A 25,116-nucleotide genomic window follows, 5' to 3' on the forward strand; every position below is an offset into this window, starting at 1 on the left:
TGACTATGTGGAATGTGGGGACTGTAGGGACTGTGTTGACTGTGTTGACTGTGTGGACTATGTTGACTGTGGGGACTGTGTGGACTGTGGGGACTGTGTGGACTGTGGGGACTGTGTGGACTGTGTTGACTGTGGGGACTGTGTGGACTGTGTTGACTGTGGGGACTGTGGGAACTGTGTGGACTGTGTGGACTGTGTAGAATGTGGGGACTGTGTTGATTGTGTGGACTGTGTGGACTGTGTGGATTGTGTGGACAATGGGGATTGTGTGGACTGTATGGACTGTGGGGACTGTGGGAACTGTGTGGACTGTGTGGAATGTGGGGACTGTGTGGACTGTGGGGATTGTGTGGACTGTGTGGACTGTGTGGACTGTGTGGAATGTGGGGACTGTGTGGACTGTGTGGAATGTGGGGACTGTAGGGACTGTGTGGACTGTGTGGAATGTGTGGACTGTGTGGATTGTGTGGACTGTGTGGACTGTGGGGATTGTGTGGACTGTGTGGACTGTGGGGATTGTGTGGACTGTGTGGACTGTGGGGATTGTGTGGACTGTGTGGACTGTGGGGATTGTGTGGACTGTGGGGACTGTGGGGATTGTGTGGACTGTGTGGACTGTGTGGACTGTGGGGATTGTGTGGACTGTGGGGACTGTTTGGACTGTGTGGACTGTGTGGACTGTGTGGACTGTGGGGATTGTGTGGACTGTGGGGACTGTGGGGATTGTGTGGACTGTGTGGACTGTGTGGACTGTGGGGATTGTGTGGACTGTGGGGACTGTGTGGACTGTGTGGACTGTGTGGATTGTGTGGACTGTGTGGACTGTGTGGAATGTGTGGACTGTGTGGACTGTGTGGACTGTGTGGACTGTGGGGATTGTGTGGACTGTGTGGATTGTGTGGACTGTGTGGACTGTGTGGAATGTGGGGACTGTAGGGACTTTGTGGACTGTGTGGACTGTGTGGACTGTGTGGACTGTGGGGACTGTGGTATTGTATTGTAGGTGAATCGTCACCTTTACTCTGTAGACACGCTGAAATCTAATTAGCATAATAAAACCATCCCCACACAATGACCTGTTCTAATAACTCACAATGACCTGTTCTAATAACACACAATAACCTGTTCTAATAACACACAATGACCTGTTCTAATAACACACAATGACCTGTTCTAATAACACACAATGACCTGTTCTAATAACACACAATGACCTGTTCTAATAACACACAATGACCTGTTCTAATAACACACAATAACCTGTTCTAATAACACACAATGACCTGTTCTAATAACACACAATGACCTGTTCTAATAACACACAATGACCTGTTCTAATAACACACAATGACCTGTTCTACATTTTTTGTTGTTGTTGAAATTACAAACTTCAGATACTCTACGCTGCCCATGTTGTTTTTACCTTGGCCTCTTCGTTCACATCCCAGGTGAAGGAGACAGCATTGTAGGCAATCTCCTCAATGTTACCGATGGTGTTGAAGCTCTCCTTATAGTCCGCTGGAGAGGAGGAGGGAAAGATAAAAGGGAGGATGGAGAGAAGGAGGGATGAGAGGAGGGAAGGAGGGAGGGAGAGGAGGGAAGGAGGGAGGGAGAGGAGGGAAGGAGGGAGGGAGGGAGAGGAGGGAGGGAGGGAGGGAGGGAGGGAGGGAGGGAGGGAGGGAGGGAGGGAGGGAGGGAGGGAGGGAGGGAGGGAGAGAAGGGAAGGAGGGAAGGAGGGAGAGGAGGGAGGGAGGGAGGGAGGGAGGGAGGGAGGGAGGGAAGGAGGGAGGGAGGGAGGGAGGGAGGGAGGGAGGGAGGGAGGGAGGGAGGGAGGGAGGGAGGGAGGGAGGGAGGGAAGGGAAGGAGGGTAGGAGGGAAGGGAAGGAGGGAAGGAGAGGAGAGAAGGAGGGAAGGAGGGAGAGGAGGGAGGGAGGGAGGGAGGGAGGGAGGGAGGGAGGGGGGGGGAGGGAAGGAGGGAGGGAGAGAAGGGAAGGAGGGTAGGAGGGAAGGGAAGGAGGGAAGGAGGGAGGGAGAGGAGGGAAGGAGGAAAGGAGGCAGGGAGGGAGGGAGGGAGGGAGGGAGGGAGGGAGGGAGGGAGGGAGGGAGGGAGGGAAGGAGGGAAAGAGGAAGGGAGAGGAGGGAAGGAGGGAAGGAGAGGAGGAGGGAGGAGGGAGGGAGAGGAGGGAAGGAGGGAAGGACGGAGGGAGAGGAGCATAGGAGGGAAGGAGGGAGGGAGAGGAGGGAGGGAGAGGAGGGAAGGAGAAAGGAGGGAGGGAGAGGAGGGAGGGAGGGAAGGAGGGAAGGAGGAAGGGAGAGGAGGGAAGGAGGGAAGGAGAGGAGGAGGGAGGGAGAGGAGGGAAGGAGGGAAGGACGGAGAGAGAGGAGCGTAGGAGGGAAGGAGGGAGGGAGAGGAGGGAAGGAGGGAAGAAGGGAAGGAGGGAAGGAGAGGAGGGAGGGAGGGATGGAGGGAAGGAGGGAAAGAGGGAACAGAATGGAAGAAGGTCAGATGGGATTCATTCTCACAACACATCCTCAACCTTCCACCCAGCTGAAGTCTTGAGAGTCAATGATAAGACACACTAGAATGCAGGTTGAATATATCAATGGAGGAGGAAAAATCATATTCAACACTATCTTCAAACATATCTAGGTCTTGTTAGTTCAGAATTGACATGTGGTTTTCTTTTAGTAAAACCACAAGTGGCTATTGCATCAAACCCCACACCAACTCTATCTGAAACCACTATAAACATGTGAACAGGCCAATATGATGAAGCTGTTATCAGCTAAACCAGGAAGCCATTGTTCAGGCTGATTAGGAACCCTATGGTATCAAACGGCATGCTCTTGATATCTCCTATCTGGCTAGGTAAACCAACTCCCTGCCTTCAAAGCACTGGGAAACACAGGAGGCAATTCTTATTTCAACTACCATTATTAACCCAGAACAGGTCAGTTCAACTACCATTATTAACCCAGGACAGGTCAGTTCAACTACCATTATTAACCCAGGACAGGTCAGTTCAACTACCATTATTAACCCAGGACATGTCAGTTCAACTACCATTATTAACCCAGGACAGGTCAGTTCAACTACCATTATTAACCCAGGACAGGTCAGTTCAACTACCATTATTAACCCAGAACAGGTCAGTTCAACTACCATTATTAACCCAGGACAGGTCAGTTCAACTACCATTATTAACCCAGGACAGGTCAGTTCAACTACCATTATTAACCCAGGACATGTCAGTTCAACTACCATTATTAACCCAGGACAGGTCAGTTCAACTACCATTATTAACCCAGGACAGGTCAGTTCAACTACCATTATTAACCCAGGACAGGTCAGTTCAACTACCATTATTAACCCAGGACAGGTCAGTTCAACTACCATTATTAACCCAGGACAGGTCAGTTCAACTACCATTATTAACCCAGGACAGGTCAGTTCAACTACCATTATTAACCCAGGACAGGTCAGTTCAACTACCATTATTAACCCAGGACAGGTCAGTTCAACTACCATTATTAACCCAGAACAGGTCAGTTCAACTACCATTATTAACCCAGGACAGGTCAGTTCAACTACCATTATTAACCCAGGACAGGTCAGTTCAACTACCATTATTAACCCAGGACAGGTCAGTTCAACTACCATTATTAACCCAGGACAGGTCAGTTCAACTACCATTATTAACCCAGAACAGGTCAGTTCGAATACCACTTTAAACCCAGGACAGGTCAGTTCAACTACCACTTTAAACCCCTCTACCCCCATCTACCCCCAAACCCCCTCTTCCCCCACAAAACCCCTCTACCCCCTCTACCCCTCTACACCATCAAACCCCTATACCCCCTCTACCCCATCTAACCCCCAAACCACCTCTACCCCCAAAACCCCCTCTACCCCCTCTACCCCCAACCCTCCCCAAACCCCTCTACACACCAAACCTCTCTACCCCAACACTCCTCTACCCCCAAAACCTCTCTATCCCCCAAAACCCCTCTACCCCCAAAACCTCTCTACCCCCAAAACCCCCAAAACATCTCTACCCCCAAAAACTACTCTACCCCCCAAAATTCTCTCCCCAAAACTCCTCTAGCCCAAAACCCCTCTACCCCGCTCTACCCCATCTAACCCTTCTACGCCATCTAACCGCTCCACCCCCCCAAAACCCCCATCTAACCCCAAAACCCCTCTACCCCCCAAAACCTTTCTACCCCCCAAAACCCCATCTAACCCCAAAACCCCTCTACCCCCAAAACCCCTCTACCCCTCTACCCCCCAAAACCCCATCTAACCCCAAAACCCCTCTACCCCCAAAACCCCTCTACCCCCCAAAACCCCTCTACCCCCCAAAACCCCTCTACCCCCCAAAACCCCTCTACCCCCCAAAACCCCTCTACCCCCAAAACCCCTCTACCCCCAAAACCCCTCTACCCCCCAAAACCCCTCTACCCTCCAAAACCCCTCTACCCTCCAAAACCCCTCTACCCCCAAAACCCCTCTACCCCCAAAACCCCTCTCCCCAAAACTCCTCTACCCTCCAAAACCCCTCTACCCCCAAAACCCCTCTACCCCCAAAACCCCTCTCCCCAAAACTCCTCTAGCCCAAAACCCCTCTACCCCGCTCTACCCCATCTAACCCTTCTACGCCATCTAACCACTCTACCCCCCCAAAACCCCATCTAACCCCAAAACCCCTCTACCCCCCAAAACCTTTGCCATATATGGATCTGTGCCATTTACGTTGAACTGGACTGTGTTTACAGCATGAGCGGTCGTGAGTAGATGCGCTTGTTTTGAGATCAAATCGAGAGCTGCATGTAGCAACGTGTGCACATTTTGTTCATATCCTTTGCTAGTTAGTGAGTTATTAGCCCAGTTATAGATCATCTGTAGTCAGCAATAGGGGAGTGATTGCTTCCTACATGAGCACAAAACGTGTCCATTTCTAGACATCTTTGAAAAGCGAGTCAGGTAAAGGGTCTTAAAGGGGCAGTGTTGAGGCAGGCTTGAATAAGCTAAATAGCCAATAGACAGAGGGTAGCATAATTTGTCTGATTCTCTGTAGTAATGGTATGGGAATAATGACGCATATTATTTTGTACAGTGGTTCCTTGCATCAAACAACACAACAACATTTTCAGTCACCTCCTTGTCTGAGTGGATAAAGGTTAATGGCAAGTCCTTCATGTTTTCTTCAAAAGTCTCATGGAATGTAGGCCTACATTGAACACCACACATTGGCTGCTACTGTAGACTGAATGATAGATCAGCTATTTCCATGTTAAAATGTTATGGGATGCATCTTCTCTATTGTTTTTGGTAGGCCACTCTGGTAGGCCTACATTATGATCAAATAGCCATATTTGGCCACTGTTAAAACTGTAACTTAAAGCGGGTACAGCCTCAGTGTTCACAGTAAACACGCGCTGGAAGTTGCACATCATTTTCACAACTAAATTTGCTCATTGACGAAAAAAAATGGAGGGAACATTGCATCTAACCCTCTACATTACCTAACCTCTCTACCCCTTTACCCCACTACCCCCCGCAACCCAAGCCTCTTACATTAGCAGACCTGGGTCAAACCGCATGACAAATACTTTAAAATATTTATTAAAGTATTTGAGGGGTACTTTATTTATTGCACTTTTGGGACTATTCAATTGGTTCCATTGTACCAAGCGAATTACATCAAGTGCAGCTCAAGTACTTTAACGCACATTTCCAGTCAAATGTTTGGACACACATAGGGGTTTTCTTTATTTTTACTATTTTCTACATTGTAGAATAATAGTGAAGACATCAAAACTATGAAATAACACATATGGAATCATGTAGTAAGCAAAAAAGTGTTAAACAAATCAAAACATATTTTGTATTTGAGATTCTTCAAAGTAGCCACCCTTTGCCTTGATGACAGCTTTGCACACTCTTGGCATTCTCTCAACCAGCTTCACCTGGAATGCTTTTCCAACAGTCTTGAAGGAGTTCCCACATATGCTGAGCACTTGTTGGATGCTTTTCCTTCACTCTGCCGTCCGACTCATCCCAAACCATCTCAATTGGGTGGAGGTCGGGGGATTGTGGAGCCCAGGTCATCTGATGCAGCACTCCATCACTCTCCTTCTTGGTAAAACATCCCTTACACAGCCTGGAGGTGTGTTGGGTCATTGTCCTGTTGAAAAACAAATGATAGTCCCACTAAGCCCAAACCAGATGGGATGGCGTATCACTGCAGAATGCTTTGGTAGTAGGGGTGTAACGATCCATCTACTACATCGATGTATCAATTTATATTCCTATGATCCAACTACATCGATCTGTGCTCGGCGAGTTGGCCTTTTGGACAACATATATCAATCTAACATCGTTTTAAAATGTAATAAATCGATTGTATCGATACTAGGAAATAACCCATTGGATTTAAGCACGTCAGACTTTATATGGATGTTTTTTCTTAGCACTTTTAATGATAAAGGCTTTAAACATTACTCGATTCAGTCTGCCTATCCGTGACATCATCGCCCCGCGCCAGCAGCAGCGCAAAGGCGCAAAGACAACAAAACATAGCATGGCGGACGACAGAGGAGAAGCCGACGAGCGAGAAATTATCAAGCCACCATTGCGGTCCTTACAAGAAACAGGAATCTAGGAAACTTCACCTGCACTGTCCAGTATCCAGGTATTTATTTCAGTCACACTGGTTTAATTTTTGGCTAAAAGGTTACTGAATCGATTTCAAGTCACTGAATCGTTTCAGATCGTATCGTTCTAAATGAACCAATATCGTCCTTGAATCGTATCGACAACCACGAATCGTGATACAAATCGAATCGTTGTTAAAACGAATCGTTACACCCCTATTTGGTAGCCATACTGGTTAAGAGTGCCTTGAATTCTAAATAAATCATAGACAGTGTCACCAGCAAAGCACCCCCACACCATAACACCTCCTCCTCCATGCTTTATGGTGGGATATACACATGCAGAGATCACCCACTCACCCACACCGCGTCTCACAAAGACACGGCGGACTCCAGACCAAAGGACAGATTTCCACCGGTCTAATGTCCATTGATCGTGTTTCTTGGCCCAAGCAAGTCCCTTCTTATTATTGGTGTCTTTTAGCAGTGGTTTCTTTGCAGCAATTCGACCATGAAGGCCTGATTCACATAATCTCCTCTGAACAGTTGATGTTGGATGTGTCTGTTACTTGAACTCTGTGAAGCATTTATTTAGGCTGGTAACTCTAATGAATCCTCTGCAGCAGAGGTAACTCTTGGTCTTCCATTCCTGTGGCGGTCCTCATGACTCCCGAGTGGCGCAGTGGTCTAAGGCACTGCATCGCAGTGCTAGCTGTGCCACTAGAGATCCTGGTTCGAGTCCAGGCTCTGTCGCAGCCAGCCGCGACCGGGAGGCCCATGGGCGGCGCACAATTGGTCCAGCGTCGTCCAAGGTAGGGGAGGGTTTGGCCGACAGGGTTGTGGGTTCGTTTCCCATGGGGGGCCAGTATTAAAAAATAATTAATTAATTAATTACAAAAATAAAAATAACAACATGTATGCATTCACTAACTGTAAGTCGCTCTGGATAAGAGAGCGTCTGCTAAATGACTAAAATGTAATGAGAGCCAGTTTCATCATAACGCTTGATGGTTTTTGCGACTGCACTTGAAGAAACTTTAAAAGTTCTTGAAATGATCCATATTGACTGACCTTCATGTCTTAAAGTAATGATGTACTGTCGTTTCTCTTTGCTTATTTTAGCTGTTCTTGCCATAATATGGGCTTGGCCTTTTACCAAATAGGGCTATCTTCTGTGTTTTTCACAATTACTGACATTTAATCCAAGTAAAAAGTCCCTGTTTTAGGTCAGTTAGGATCACCACTTTATTTTAAGAATGTGAAATGTCACAGTGGGTCAGAAGTTTACATACAATCAATTAGTATTTGGTAGCATTGCCTTTAAATTGTTTAACTTGGGTCAAACGTTTCGGGTAGCCTTCCACAAGCTTCCCACAATAAGTTGGGTGAATTTTGGCCCATTCCTCCTGACAGAGCTGGTGTAACTGAGTCAGGTTTGTAGGCCTCCTTGCTCGCACACGCTTTTTCAGTTCTGCCCACACATTTTCTATAGGATTGAGGTCAGGGCTTTGTGATGGCCACTCCAATGCCTAGACTTTGTTGTCCTTAAGCCATTTTGCCACAACTTTGGAAGTATGCTTGGGGTCATTGTCCATTTGGAAGACCGATTTGCGACCAAGCTTTAACTTCCTGACTGATGTCTTGAGATGTTGCTTCAATATATCCACATAATTTTCCTTCCTCATGATGCCATCTATTTTGTGAAGTGCACCAGTCCCTCCTGCAGCAAAGCACCCCCACAGCATGATGCTGCCACCCTCGTGCTTCACGGTTGGGATGGTGTTCTTCGGCTTGCTAGCCTTCCCCTTTTTCCTCCAAACATAACTATGGTCATTATGGCGAAATAGTTATATTTTTGTTTCATCAGACTAGAGGACATTTCTCCAAAAAGTATGATCTTTGTCCCCATGTGCAGTTGCAAACCGTAGTCTGGCTTTTTTATGGCGGTTTTGGAGCAGTGACTTCTTCCTTGCTGAGCGGCCTTTCAGGTTATGTCGATATAGGACTCGTTTTACTGTGGATATAGATACTTTTGTACCCGTTTCCTCCAGCATCTTCACAAGGTCCTTTGCTGTTGTTCTGGGATTGATTTGCACTTTTTGCACCAAAGTACGTTCATCTTCTTGAGTGGTATGACGGCTTCGTGGTCCCATGGTGTTTATACTTGCATACTATTGTTTGTACAGATGAACGTGGTACTTTCAGGCGTTTGGAAATTGCTCCCAAGGATGAACCAGACTTGTGGAGGTCTACCATTTTTTTCTGAGGTCTTGGCTGATTTCTTTTGATTTTCCCATGATGTCAAGTAAAGAGGCACTGAATTTGAAGGTAGGCCTTGAAATACATCCACAGGAACACCTCCAATTGACTCAAATGATGTCAATTAGAAGCTTCTAAAGCCATGACATCATTTTCTGGAATGTTCCAAGCTGTTTAAAGGCGCAGTCAACTTAGTGTATGTAAACTTCTGACCCACTGGAATTGTGATACAGTGAATTATAAGTGAAATAATCTGTCTGTTAACAATTGTTGGAAAAATTACTTGTGTCATGCACAAAGTAGATGTCCTAACCGACTTGCCAAAACTATAGTTTGTTAACAAGACATTTGTGGAGTGGTTGAAAAACGAGTTTTAATTACTCCAACCTAAGTGTATGTAAACTTCCGACTTCAACTGTATGTTATTTCATAGTTTTGATGTCTTCACTACTATTCTACAATGTAGAAAATAGTAAAAATAAAGAAAAACCCTTGAATGAGTAGGTGTGTCCAAACCTTTGACTGGTACTGTATGTGACAGCTGTACATGTTTGACTCAGGTCTTTACATTAAACCAGGCCTCCTGGCTGGCTCAGTGAGATGCATCACTTTTGAAGCCCTTTGCCCCACTAGGAATAAAAAGTCAAAACCTGGCTCAGTCACTCCACTCCCCACTCCGTTCCCACTAGCGCAGCTCTACTCCAGGTTTCCGCAGGTGCACAGCCATTCAGTCAGTCATTCAGTCAGCCAGGCAGTCAGGCAGGTAGTCAGCCAGGCAGTCAGGCAGGTAGTATCCTGGTCGCGCGTCCGTTAGTTCCCCGTTAAATAGATTTAAATAGATCCATTCAAATCCCAGGTCCAATGACACACACAGCCCCAGGCCTCCAGGCCTCCAGGCCTCCAGGCAGAGCCAGGGAACAATCCTGAACCAACTGCTATTCAAATCCCAGCCTGGCCTGGCGGTGTCATGTTCCACCATCCAGACCAGACCTGGCCTGGCGGTATCATGTTCCACTATCCAGACCAGACCTGGCTTGGCGGTGTCATGTTAAATTATCCAGACCAGACCTGGCCTGGCGGTGTCATGTTCCACTATCCAGACCAGACCTGGCTTGGCGGTGTCATGTTAAATTATCCAGACCAGACCTGGCCTGGCGGTGTCATGTTCCACTATCCAGACCAGACCTGGCCTGGCGGTGTCATGTTACACTATCCAGACCAGACCTGGCTTGGCGGTGTCATGTTCCACTATTCAGACCAGACCTGGCCTGGCGGTGTCATTAAACACTATCCAGCAGACCTGACCTGACGGTGTCATGTTACAATATCCAGACCAGACCTGGCTTGGCGGTGTCATGTTACATTATCCAGACCAGACCTGGCCTGGCGGTGTCATGTTCCACTATCCAGACCAGACCTGGCCTGGCGGTGTTATGTTACAATTCCAGACCAGACCTGGCCTGGCGGTGTCATGTTCCACTATCCAGACCAGACCTGACCTGGCGGTGTCATGTTCCACTATCCAGACCAGACCTGGCTTGGCGGTGTCATGTTACATTATCCAGACCAGACCTGGCCTGGCGGTGTCATGTTCCACTATCCAGACCAGACCTGGCCTGGCGGTGTTATGTTACAATTCCAGACCAGACCTGGCCTGGCGGTGTCATGTTCCACTATCCAGACCAGACCTGACCTGGCGGTGTCATGTTCCACTATCCAGACCAGACCTGGCTTGGCGGTGTCATGTTACATTATCCAGACCAGACCTGGCATGGCGGTGTCATGTTCCACTATCCAGACCAGACCTGGCCTGGCGGTGTTATGTTACAATATCCAGACCAGACCTGGCCTGGCGGTGTCATGTTATAATATCCAGACCAGACCTGGCTTGGCAGTGTCATGTTACATTATCCAGACCAGACCTGGCCTGGCGGTGTCATGTTCCACTATCCAGACCAGACCTGGCCTGGTGGTGTCATGTAACACTATCCAGACCAGACCTGGCCTGGCGGTGTTATGTTACAATATCCAGACCAGACCTGGCCTAGCGGTGTCATGTTCCACTATCCAGACCAGACCTGGCTTGGCAGTGTCATGTTACATTATCCAGACCAGACCTGGCCTGGTGGTGTCATGTTACAATATCCAGACCAGACCTGGCCTAGCGGTGTCATGTTACAATATCCAGACCAGACCTGGCCTAGCGGTGTCATGTTACAATATCCAGACCAGACCTGGCCTGGCGGTGTCATGTTACAATATTCAGACCAGACCTGGACTGGCGGTGTCATGTTCCACTATCCAGACCAGACCTGGCCTGGCGGTGTCATGTTACAATATTCAGACCAGACCTGACCTGGCGGTGTCATGTTACAATATCCAGACCAGACCTGGCCTGGCGGTGTCATGTTACAATATCCAGACCAGACCTTGCCTGGCGGTGTCATGTTCCACTATTCAGACCAGACCTGGCCTGGCGGTGTCATGTTACACTATCCAGACCAGACCTGGCTTGGCGGTGTCATGTTAAATTATCCAGACCAGACCTGGCCTGGCGGTGTCATGTTACACTATCCAGACCAGACCTGGCTTGGCGGTGTCATGTTAAATTATCCAGACCAGACCTGGCCTGGCGGTGTCATTAAACACTATCCAGCAGACCTGACCTGACGGTGTCATGTTACAATATCCAGACCAGACCTGGCTTGGCGGTGTCATGTTAAATTATCCAGACCAGACCTGGCCTGGCGGTGTCATGTTACACTATCCAGACCAGACCTGGCTTGGCGGTGTCATGTTAAATTATCCAGACCAGACCTGGCCTGGCGGTGTCATTAAACACTATCCAGCAGACCTGACCTGACGGTGTCATGTTACAATATCCAGACCAGACCTGGCTTGGCGGTGTCATGTTACATTATCCAGACCAGACCTGGCCTGGCGGTGTCATGTTCCACTATCCAGACCAGACCTGGCCTGGCGGTGTTATGTTACAATTCCAGACCAGACCTGGCCTGGCGGTGTCATGTTCCACTATCCAGACCAGACCTGACCTGGCGGTGTCATGTTCCACTATCCAGACCAGACCTGGCTTGGCGGTGTCATGTTACATTATCCAGACCAGACCTGGCCTGGCGGTGTCATGTTCCACTATCCAGACCAGACCTGGCCTGGCGGTGTCATGTTCCACTATCCAGACCAGACCTGGCCTGGTGGTGTCATGTAACACTATCCAGACCAGACCTGGCCTAGCGGTGTCATGTTACAATATCCAGACCAGACCTGGCCTGGCGGTGTCATGTTACAATATTCAGACCAGACCTGGCCTGGCGGTGTCATGTTCCACTATCCAGACCAGACCTGGCCTGGCGGTGTCATGTTACAATATTCAGACCAGACCTGACCTGGCGGTGTCATGTTACAATATCCAGACCAGACCTGGCCTGGCGGTGTCATGTTACAATATCCAGACCAGACCTTGCCTGGCGGTGTCATGTTCCACTATTCAGACCAGACCTGGCCTGGCGGTGTCATGTTACAATATCCAGACCAGACCTGGCCTGGCGGTGTCATGTTACAATATCCAGACCAGACCTGGCCTGGCGGTGTCATGTTACACTATCCAGACCAGACCTGGCTTGGCGGTGTCATGTTAAATTATCCAGACCAGACCTGGCCTGGCGGTGTCATTAAACACTATCCAGCAGACCTGACCTGACGGTGTCATGTTACAATATCCAGACCAGACCTGGCTTGGCGGTGTCATGTTACATTATCCAGACCAGACCTGGCCTGGCGGTGTCATGTTCCACTATCCAGACCAGACCTGGCCTGGCGGTGTTATGTTACAATTCCAGACCAGACCTGGCATGGCGGTGTCATGTTCCACTATCCAGACCAGACCTGACCTGGCGGTGTCATGTTCCACTATCCAGACCAGACCTGGCTTGGCGGTGTCATGTTACATTATCCAGACCAGACCTGGCCTGGCGGTGTCATGTTACAATATCCAGACCAGACCTTGCCTGGCGGTGTCATGTTCCACTATTCAGACCAGACCTGGCCTGGCGGTGTCATGTTACAATATCCAGACCAGACCTGGCCTGGCGGTGTCATGTTACAATATCCAGACCAGACCTGGCCTGGCGGTGTCATGTTCCACTATCCAGACCAGACCTGGCGGTGTCATGTTCCACTATCCAGACCAGACCTGGCCTGGCGGTGTCATGTTACAATATCCAGACCAGACCTGGCCTGGCGGTGTCATGTTACAATATTCAGACCAGACCTGGCCTGGCGGTGTCATGTTACAATATTCAGACCAGACCTGGCCTGGCGGTGTCATGTTACAATATCCAGACCAGACCTTGCCTGGCGGTGTCATGTTCCACTATCCAGACCAGACCTGGCGGTGTCATGTTCCACTATCCAGACCAGACCTGGCCTGGCGGTGTCATGTTACAATATCCAGACCAGACCTGGCCTGGCGGTGTCATGTTACAATATTCAGACCAGACCTGGCCTGGCGGTGTCATGTTATAATATCCAGACCAGACCTGGCCTGGCGGTGTCATGTTCCACTATCCAGACCAGACCTGGCCTGGCGGTGTCATGTTACAATATTCAGACCAGACCTGGCCTGGCGGTGTCATGTTACAATATCCAGACCAGACCTGGCCTGGCGGTGTCATGTTACAATATTCAGACCAGACCTGGCCTGGCGGTGTCATGTTACAATATTCAGACCAGACCTGGCCTGGCGGTGTCATGTTACAATATCCAGACCAGACCTGGCCTGGCGGTGTCATGTTCCACTATCCAGACCAGACCTGGCCTGGCGGTGTCATGTTACAATATCCAGACCAGACCTGGCCTGGCGGTGTCATGTTACAATATTCAGACCAGACCTGGCCTGGCGGTGTCATCTTAATCTTTTCTTTTTATTGGCCAGTCTGAGATATGGCTTTTTCTTTGCAACTCTGCCTAGAAGGTCAGCATCCCGGAGTCGCCTCTTCACTGTTGACGTTGAGACTGGTGTTTTGCGGGTACTATTTAATGAAGCTGCCAGTTGAGGACCTGTGAGGCGCCTGTTTCTCAAACTAGACACTCTAATGTATTTGTCCTCTTGCTCAGTTGTGCACCGGGGCCTCCCACTCCTCTTTCTATTCTGGTTAGAGCCAGTTTGCGCTGTTCTGTGAAGGGAGTAGTACACAGCGTTGTACGAGATCTTCAGTTTCTTGGCAATTTCTCGCAAGGAATAGCCTTCATTTCTCAGAACAAGAATAGACTGAGTTTCAGAAGAAAGTTATTTGTTTCTGGCCATTTTGAGCCTGTAATCGAACCCACAATTGCTGATGCTCCAGATACTCAACTAGTCTCAAGAAGGCCAGTTTTATTGCTTCTTTAATCAGCACAACAGTTTTCAGCTGTGCTAACATAATTGCAAAAGGGGTTTCTAATGATCAATTAGCCTTTTAAAATGATAAACTTGGATTAGCAAACACAATGTGCCATTGGAACAGAGGACTGATGGTTGCTGATAATGGGCCTCTGTACGCCTATGTAGATATTCCATTAAAAATCTGCCCTTTCCAGCTACAATAGCAATTTACAACATTAACAATGTCTATACTGTATTTCTGATCAATTTGATGTTATTTTAATGGACAAAAAATTGCTTTTCTTTCGAATACAAGGAAATGTCTAAGTGACCCCAAACTTTTGAACTGTAGTGTACTTACTGGCCCAGACAATATTCCAGTAAATGAGATATGGGTAAATTAAGCTATAGTATAGAGTTAGGAAGCAAGCCTGATGAACCAAGCCACTCATCTTTCTGATGATACCAACACATTTCATCACTTTGCTACAGACAAATTGAATATGATTTTTCCAGGATAACTTTTCATCAATTAGAACTCCCAGGAATCTAGTGGATGTGACTTGTTCCATTTCATTCCCACCTATTGAGATTCTGGCTCTTTTTTTAATTTATTTTTTACAATATTTCTTATTCTTACTAGTGAATATAATAACGTTGGATTTTTTAACATTTAAAGATAATTTGTTTATCTGGAACCGTTCAGAAAATTTGGCCATGCCTGAGTTGGATTCGCTAATTAGTGAATCAAAATGATTGTGTGATAAAATCTACTTGGTATCATCAGCAAAGAGAATGGGAAGTACAGTAGAAGACTCAGCAGCAAGGTCATTGATATAGATTAGGAATAACAAAGGTCCAAGGTCATTGATATAGATTAGGAATAACAAAGGTCCAAGGTCATTGATATAGATTAGGAATAACAAAGGTCCAAGGTCATTGATATAGATTAGGAATAACAAAGGTCCAAGGTCATTGATATAGATTAGGAATAACAAAGGTCCAAGGTCATTGATATAGATTAGGAATAACAAAGGTCCAAGGTCATTGATATAGATTAGGAATAACAAAGGTCCAAGGTCATTGATATAGATTAGGAATAACAAAGGTCCAAGGTCATTGATATAGATTAGGAATAACAAAGGTCCAAGGTCATTGATATAGATTAGGAATAACAAAGGTCCAAGGTCATTGATATAGATTAGGAATAACAAAGGTCCAAGGTCATTGATATAGATTAGGAATAACAAAGGTCCAAGGTCATTGATATAGATTAGGAATAACAAAGGTCCAAGGTCATTGATATAGATTAGGAATAACAAAGGTCCAAGGTCATTGATATAGATTAGGAATAACAACGGTCCAATTATCGAACACTGCCCTGGTAGATATACAGGCATTTGCAAAAACAAATTGTTCTCTATTATAAACATAACTATATAACCAATTATATGCATAATCATGAAAAATATTATAATTCAATTTAGAAAGTAATATTTAATGATCAACGGTGTCAAATGCTTTGGATAAATCTAAAAAGATGCCAAGAGCGTATTCATTGTTGTTCAGGGCTGAAAATATTTTATCCACAAGTTGCAAAAGAAACATATCTGTGGAGTAGTTTTTACGAAACCATATTGGTGCTCATATAGAATACAGTGTTCTAGGATTTTTTTTAAACATGGTAGTACAGATATTAGGCGATAATTAGTCAAAGATCTTGGATCCCCAGATTTATAGAAGGGGATAACTTTGTCTATTTTCAAATCTTTAGGAACAATATCAGTTTGCATAGATTTGGTGAAGATATACATTAGAGGTTCAGTGATTTCACCAAAGAGGCCCCAATCTCATCATGACCTGTTGCTGATATCTTTAAGTTACCAATGACCTCCATCACCTCCATCACATCAGGAGGATCAAACTGAAGCAGAGAAGGGAAATGTCCCTTAATGTAATCCAAGGGATTTCCATCAGTTTTCTCTATTTTCTTTGACATAGAGGACCCCACATTCACAACACAGTTGTTAAATTCATATGAAATAACATCAGGATCACTATAGGTCTTATTTCCAACAATAAATTGAGATGGATAGTTGTAGATGCCTTTCTCTTATTAAACAGTTGATTGATGATTTTCCAAGTTGACTTTATTAATTCAACAAGTGGTTTCAGACTAAATAACAGCTCACTTCCTCATTGAGTAATATACTGTCTTGATGATATGCATATATCTGTTATATCTGAGGCCTAGAGTGAAAACATTATGATATGCTGCCTTGACAGACAAATGGGAAAAGTACATTGTGATATTCTGTTGAAATTATGCTAAGACAACAAGACAACCAACTGCTACGATATTCTGTTGATATTATGCTAAGACAACAAGACAACCGACTGCTACGATATTCTGTTGATATTATGCTAAGACAACAAGACAACCGACTTCTATGATATTCTGTTGATATTATGCTAAGACAACAAGACAACCAACTGCTACGATATTCTGTTGATATTATGCTAAGACAACAAGACAACCGACTGCTACGATATTCTGTTGATATTATGCTAAGACAACAAGACAACCGACTGCTACGATATTCTGTTGATATTATGCTAAGACAACAAGACAACCGACTTCTATGATATTCTGTTGATATTATGCTAAGACAACAAGACAACCGACTGCTACGATATTCTGTTGATATTATGCTAAGACAACAAGACAACCGACTTCTACAATATTCTGTTGACATTATGCTAAGACAACAAGACAACCGACTGCTATGATATTCTGTTGATATTATGCTAAGACAACAAGACAACCGACTGCTACGATATTCTGTTGATATTATGCTAAGACAACAAGACAACCGACTGCTACGATATTCTGTTGAAATTATGCTAAGACAACAAGACAACCGACTGCTACGATATTCTGTTGATATTACGCTAAGACAACAAGACAACTGACTGCTACGATATTCTGTTGCTATTACGCTAAGACAACAAGACAACCGACTGCTACGATATTCTGTTGAAATTACGCTAAGACAACAAGACAACCGACTGCTACGATATTCTGTTGAAATTACGCTAAGACAACAAGACAACCGACTGCTACGATATTCTGTTGATATTATGCTAAAACAACAAGACAACCGACTGCTACGATATTCTGTTGAAATTACGCTAAGACAACAAGACAACCAACTACTACGATATTCTGTCGATATTATGCTAAGACAACAAGACAACCGACTGCTACGATATTCTGTTGATATTATGCTAAGACAACAAGACAACCGACTGCTACGATATTTTGTTGATATTATGCTAAGACAACAAGACAACTGACTGCTACGATATTCTGTTGATATTATGCTAAGACAACAAGACAACCGACTTCTACGATATTCTGTTGATATTATGCTAAGACAACAAGACAACCAACTGCTATGATATTCTGTTGAAATTATGCTAAGACAACAAGACAACCGACTGCTACGATATTCTGTTGATATTATGCTAAGACAACAAGACAACCGACTGCTACGATATTCTGTTGATATTATGCTAAGACAACAAGACAACCGACTGCTACGATATTCTGTTGATATTATGCTAAGACAACAAGACAACCGACTGCTACGATATTCTGTTGAAATTACGCTAAGACAACAAGACAACCGACTGCTACGATATTCTGTTGAAATTATGCTAAGACAACAAGACAACCGACTGCTACGATATTCTGTTGATATTATGCTAAAACAACAAGACAACCGACTGCTACGATATTCTGTTGAAATTACGCTAAGACAACAAGACAACCGACTGCTACGATATTCTGTCGATATTATGCTAAGACAACAAGACAACCGACTGCTACGATATTCTGTTGATATTATGCTAAGACAACAAGACAACCGACTGCTACGATATTTTGTTGATATTATGCTAAGACAACAAGACAACTGACTGCTACGATATTCTGTTGATATTATGCTAAGACAACAAGACAACCGACTTCTACGATATTCTGTTGATATTATGCTAAGACAACAAGACAACCAACTGCTATGATATTCTGTTGAAATTATGCTAAGACAACAAGACAACCGACTGCTACGATATTCTGTTGATATTATGCTAAGACAACAAGACAACCGACTGCTACGATATTCTGTTGATATTATGCTAAGACAACAAGACAACCGACTGCTACGATATTCTGTTGATATTATGCTAAGACAACAAGACAACCGACTTCTACAATATTCTGTTGACATTATGCTAAGACAACAAGACAACCGACTGCTATGATATTCTGTTGATATTATGCTAAGACAACAAGACAACCGACTGCTATGATATTCTGTTGATATTATGCTAAGACAACAAGACAACCGACTGCTACGATATTCTGTTGAAATTATGCTAAGACAACAAGACAACCGACTGCTACGAAATTCTGTTGATATTACGCTAAGACAACAAGACAACTGACTGCTACGATATTCTGTTGCTATTACGCTAAGACAACAAGACAACCGACTGCTATGATATTCTGTTGAAATTACGCTAAGACAACAAGACAACCGACTGCTACGATATTCTGTTGAAATTACGCTAAGACAACAAGACAACCGACTGCTACGATATTCTGTTGATATTATGCTAAAACAACAAGACAACAGACTGCTACGATATTCTGTTGAAATTACGCTAAGACAACAAGACAACCGACTGCTACGATATTCTGTCGATATTATGCTAAGACAACAAGACAACCGACTGCTACGATATTCTGTTGATATTATGCTAAGACAACAAGACAACCGACTGCTACGATATTCTGTTGATATTATGCTAAGACAACAAGACAACCGACTGCTACGATATTCTGTTGATATTATGCTAAAACAACAAGACAACCGACTGCTACGATATTCTGTTGAAATTACGCTAAGACAACAAGACAACCGACTGCTACGATATTCTGTCGATATTATGCTAAGACAACAAGACAACCGACTGCTACGATATTCTGTTGATATTATGCTAAGACAACAAGACAACCGACTGCTACGATATTCTGTTGATATTATGCTAAGACAACAAGACAACCGACTGCTACGATATTCTGTTGATATTATGCTAAGACAACAAGACAACCGACTTCTACGATATTCTGTTGATATTATGCTAAGACAACAAGACAACCAACTGCTACGATATTCTGTTGAAATTATGCTAAGACAACAAGACAACCGACTGCTACGATATTCTGTTGATATTATGCTAAGACAACAAGACAACCGACTGCTATGATATTCTGTTGATATTATGCTAAGACAACCGACTGCTACGATATTCTGTTGATATTATGCTAAGACAACAAGACAACCGACTTCTACAATATTCTGTTGATATTATGCTAAGACAACAAGACAACCGACTGCTACGATATTTTGTTGATATTATGCTAAGACAACAAGACAACTGACTGCTACGATATTCTGTTGATATTATGCTAAGACAACAAGACAACCGACTTCTACGATATTCTGTTGATATTATGCTAAGACAACAAGACAACCAACTGCTATGATATTCTGTTGAAATTATGCTAAGACAACAAGACAACCGACTGCTACGATATTCTGTTGATATTATGCTAAGACAACAAGACAACCGACTGCTACGATATTCTGTTGATATTATGCTAAGACAACAAGACAACCGACTTCTATGATATTCTGTTGATATTATGCTAAGACAACAAGACAACCGACTGCTACGATATTCTGTTGATATTATGCTAAGACAACAAGACAACCGACTTCTACAATATTCTGTTGACATTATGCTAAGACAACAAGACAACCGACTGCTATGATATTCTGTTGATATTATGCTAAGACAACAAGACAACCGACTGCTATGATATTCTGTTGATATTATGCTAAGACAACAAGACAACCGACTGCTACGATATTCTGTTGAAATTATGCTAAGACAACAAGACAACCGACTGCTACGAAATTCTGTTGATATTACGCTAAGACAACAAGACAACTGACTGCTACGATATTCTGTTGCTATTACGCTAAGACAACAAGACAACCGACTGCTATGATATTCTGTTGAAATTACGCTAAGACAACAAGACAACCGACTGCTACGATATTCTGTTGAAATTACGCTAAGACAACAAGACAACCGACTGCTACGATATTCTGTTGATATTATGCTAAAACAACAAGACAACAGACTGCTACGATATTCTGTTGAAATTACGCTAAGACAACAAGACAACCGACTGCTACGATATTCTGTCGATATTATGCTAAGACAACAAGACAACCGACTGCTACGATATTCTGTTGATATTATGCTAAGACAACAAGACAACCGACTGCTACGATATTCTGTTGATATTATGCTAAGACAACAAGACAACCGACTGCTACGATATTCTGTTGATATTATGCTAAGACAACAAGACAACCGACTTCTACGATATTCTGTTGATATTATGCTAAGACAACAAGACAACCAACTGCTACGATATTCTGTTGAAATTATGCTAAGACAACAAGACAACCGACTGCTACGATATTCTGTTGATATTATGCTAAGACAACAAGACAACCGACTGCTACGATATTCTGTTGATATTATGCTAAGACAACAAGACAACCGACTTCTATGATATTCTGTTGATATTATGCTAAGACAACAAGACAACTGACTGCTACGATATTCTGTTGATATTATGCTAAGACAACAAGACAACCGACTTCTACAATATTCTGTTGACATTATGCTAAGACAACAAGACAACCGACTGCTATGATATTCTGTTGATATTATGCTAAGACAACAAGACAACCGACTGCTACGATATTCTGTTGATATTATGCTAAGACAACAAGACAACCGACTGCTACGATATTCTGTTGAAATTATGCTAAGACAACAAGACAACCGACTGCTACGATATTCTGTTGATATTACGCTAAGACAACAAGACAACTGACTGCTACGATATTCTGTTGCTATTACGCTAAGACAACAAGACAACCGACTGCTACGATATTCTGTTGAAATTATGCTAAGACAACAAGACAACCGACTTCTACAATATTCTGTTGACATTATGCTAAGACAACAAGACAACCGACTGCTACGATATTCTGTTGATATTATGCTAAGACAACAAGACAACCGACTTCTACAATATTCTGTTGACATTATGCTAAGACAACAAGACAACCGACTGCTATGATATTCTGTTGATATTATGCTAAGACAACAAGACAACCGACTGCTACGATATTCTGTTGATATTATGCTAAGACAACAAGACAACCGACTGCTACGATATTCTGTTGAAATTATGCTAAGACAACAAGACAACCGACTGCTACGATATTCTGTTGATATTACGCTAAGACAACAAGACAACTGACTGCTACGATATTCTGTTGCTATTACGCTAAGACAACAAGACAACCGACTGCTACGATATTCTGTTGAAATTACGCTAAGACAACAAGACAACCGACTGCTACGATATTCTGTTGAAATTACGCTAAGACAACAAGACAACCGACTGCTACGATATTCTGTTGATATTATGCTAAAACAACAAGACAACCGACTGCTACGATATTCTGTTGAAATTACGCTAAGACAACAAGACAACCGACTGCTACGATATTCTGTCGATATTATGCTAAGACAACAAGACAACCGACTGCTACGATATTCTGTTGATATTATGCTAAGACAACAAGACAACCGACTGCTACGATATTCTGTTGATATTATGCTAAGACAACAAGACAACCGACTGCTACGATATTCTGTTGATATTATGCTAAGACAACAAGACAACCGACTTCTACGATATTCTGTTGATATTATGCTAAGACAACAAGACAACCAACTGCTACGATATTCTGTTGAAATTATGCTAAGACAACAAGACAACCGACTGCTACGATATTCTGTTGATATTATGCTAAGACAACAAGACAACCGACTGCTACGATATTCTGTTGATATTATGCTAAGACAACAAGACAACCGACTTCTACGATATTCTGTTGATATTATGCTAAGACAACAAGACAACCGACTGCTACGATATTCTGTTGATATTATGCTAAGACAACAAGACAACCGACTTCTACAATATTCTGTTGACATTATGCTAAGACAACAAGACAACCGACTGCTATGATATTCTGTTGATATTATGCTAAGACAACAAGACAACCGACTGCTACGATATTCTGTTGATATTATGCTAAGACAACAAGACAACCGACTGCTACGATATTCTGTTGAAATTATGCTAAGACAACAAGACAACCGACTGCTACGATATTCTGTTGATATTACGCTAAGACAACAAGACAACTGACTGCTACGATATTCTGTTGCTATTACGCTAAGACAACAAGACAACCGACTGCTACGATATTCTGTTGAAATTATGCTAAGACAACAAGACAACCGACTTCTACAATATTCTGTTGACATTATGCTAAGACAACAAGACAACCGACTGCTACGATATTCTGTTGATATTATGCTAAGACAACAAGACAACCGACTTCTACAATATTCTGTTGACATTATGCTAAGACAACAAGACAACCGACTGCTATGATATTCTGTTGATATTATGCTAAGACAACAAGACAACCGACTGCTACGATATTCTGTTGATATTATGCTAAGACAACAAGACAACCGACTGCTACGATATTCTGTTGAAATTATGCTAAGACAACAAGACAACCGACTGCTACGATATTCTGTTGATATTACGCTAAGACAACAAGACAACTGACTGCTACGATATTCTGTTGCTATTACGCTAAGACAACAAGACAACCGACTGCTACGATATTCTGTTGAAATTACGCTAAGACAACAAGACAACCGACTGCTACGATATTCTGTTGAAATTACGCTAAGACAACAAGACAACCGACTGCTACGATATTCTGTTGATATTATGCTAAAACAACAAGACAACCGACTGCTACGATATTCTGTTGAAATTACGCTAAGACAACAAGACAACCGACTGCTACGATATTCTGTCGATATTATGCTAAGACAACAAGACAACCGACTGCTACGATATTCTGTTGATATTATGCTAAGACAACAAGACAACCGACTGCTACGATATTCTGTTGATATTATGCTAAGACAACAAGACAACCGACTGCTACGATATTCTGTTGATATTATGCTAAGACAACAAGACAACCGACTTCTACGATATTCTGTTGATATTATGCTAAGACAACAAGACAACCAACTGCTACGATATTCTGTTGAAATTATGCTAAGACAACAAGACAACCGACTGCTACGATATTCTGTTGATATTATGCTAAGACAACAAGACAACCGACTGCTATGATATTCTGTTGATATTATGCTAAGACAACCGACTGCTACGATATTCTGTTGATATTATGCTAAGACAACAAGACAACCGACTTCTACAATATTCTGTTGATATTATGCTAAGACAACAAGACAACCGACTGCTACGATATTATGTTGATATTATGCTAAGACAACAAGACAACCGACTGCTACGATATTCTGTTGATATTATGCTAAGACAACAAGACAACCGACTTCTACGATATTCTGTTGATATTATGCTAAGACAACAAGACAACCAACTGCTACGATATTCTGTTGAAATTATGCTAAGACAACAAGACAACCGACTGCTACGATATTCTGTTGAAATTATGCTAAGACAACAAGACAACCGACTGCTACGATATTCTGTTGAAATTATGCTAAGACAACAAGACAACCGACTGCTACGATATTCTGTTGATATTACGCTAAGACAACAAGACAACTGACTGCTACGATATTCTGTTGCTATTACGCTAAGACAACAAGACAACCGACTGCTACGATATTCTGTTGAAATTACGCTAAGACAACAAGACAACCGACTGCTACGATATTCTGTTGAAATTACGCTAAGACAACAAGACAACCGACTGCTACGATATTCTGTTGATATTATGCTAAAACAACAAGACAACCGACTGCTACGATATTCTGTTGAAATTACGCTAAGACAACAAGACAACCGACTGCTACGATATTCTGTCGATATTATGCTAAGACAACAAGACAACCGACTGCTACGATATTCTGTTGATATTATGCTAAGACAACAAGACAACCGACTGCTACGATATTCTGTTGATATTATGCTAAGACAACAAGACAACCGACTGCTACGATATTCTGTTGATATTATGCTAAGACAACAAGACAACCGACTTCTACGATATTCTGTTGATATTATGCTAAGACAACAAGACAACCAACTGCTACGATATTCTGTTGAAATTATGCTAAGACAACAAGACAACCGACTGCTACGATATTCTGTTGATATTATGCTAAGACAACAAGACAACCGACTGCTATGATATTCTGTTGATATTATGCTAAGACAACCGACTGCTACGATATTCTGTTGATATTATGCTAAGACAACAAGACAACCGACTTCTACAATATTCTGTTGATATTATGCTAAGACAACAAGACAACCGACTGCTACGATATTCTGTTGATATTATGCTAAGACAACAAGACAACCGACTGCTACGATATTCTGTTGATATTATGCTAAGACAACAAGACAACCGACTGCTACGATATTCTGTTGATATTATGCTAAGACAACAAGACAACCGACTGCTACGATATTCTGTTTAAATTATGCTAAGACAACAAGACAACCG

At 43.5% G+C, this 25,116-nt stretch overlaps 1 protein-coding gene across 1 annotated transcript in view; it reads right to left on the minus strand.

The window, feature by feature from the left end:
* Positions 1-1,423: 1,423 nt before the first annotated feature.
* Positions 1,424-25,116, minus strand: part of LOC311117125 (grainyhead-like protein 2 homolog) — a gene marked incomplete at its 3' end in the record, with an annotated part of 49,421 nt that continues 25,728 nt past the window's right edge. Inside the window, exon 8 of the mRNA XM_084192112.1 lies at positions 1,424-1,518. Within this exon, the coding sequence (XP_084048238.1) occupies positions 1,424-1,518 (95 nt within the window). The remainder of the gene's footprint in view (positions 1,519-25,116) is intronic.

The sequence above is a fragment of the Coregonus lavaretus genome (assembly GCF_964263955.1).
Source record: "Coregonus lavaretus genome assembly, contig: HAP1_SCAFFOLD_3185, whole genome shotgun sequence".
Classification (NCBI taxonomy): Eukaryota; Metazoa; Chordata; class Actinopteri; order Salmoniformes; family Salmonidae; genus Coregonus; species Coregonus lavaretus.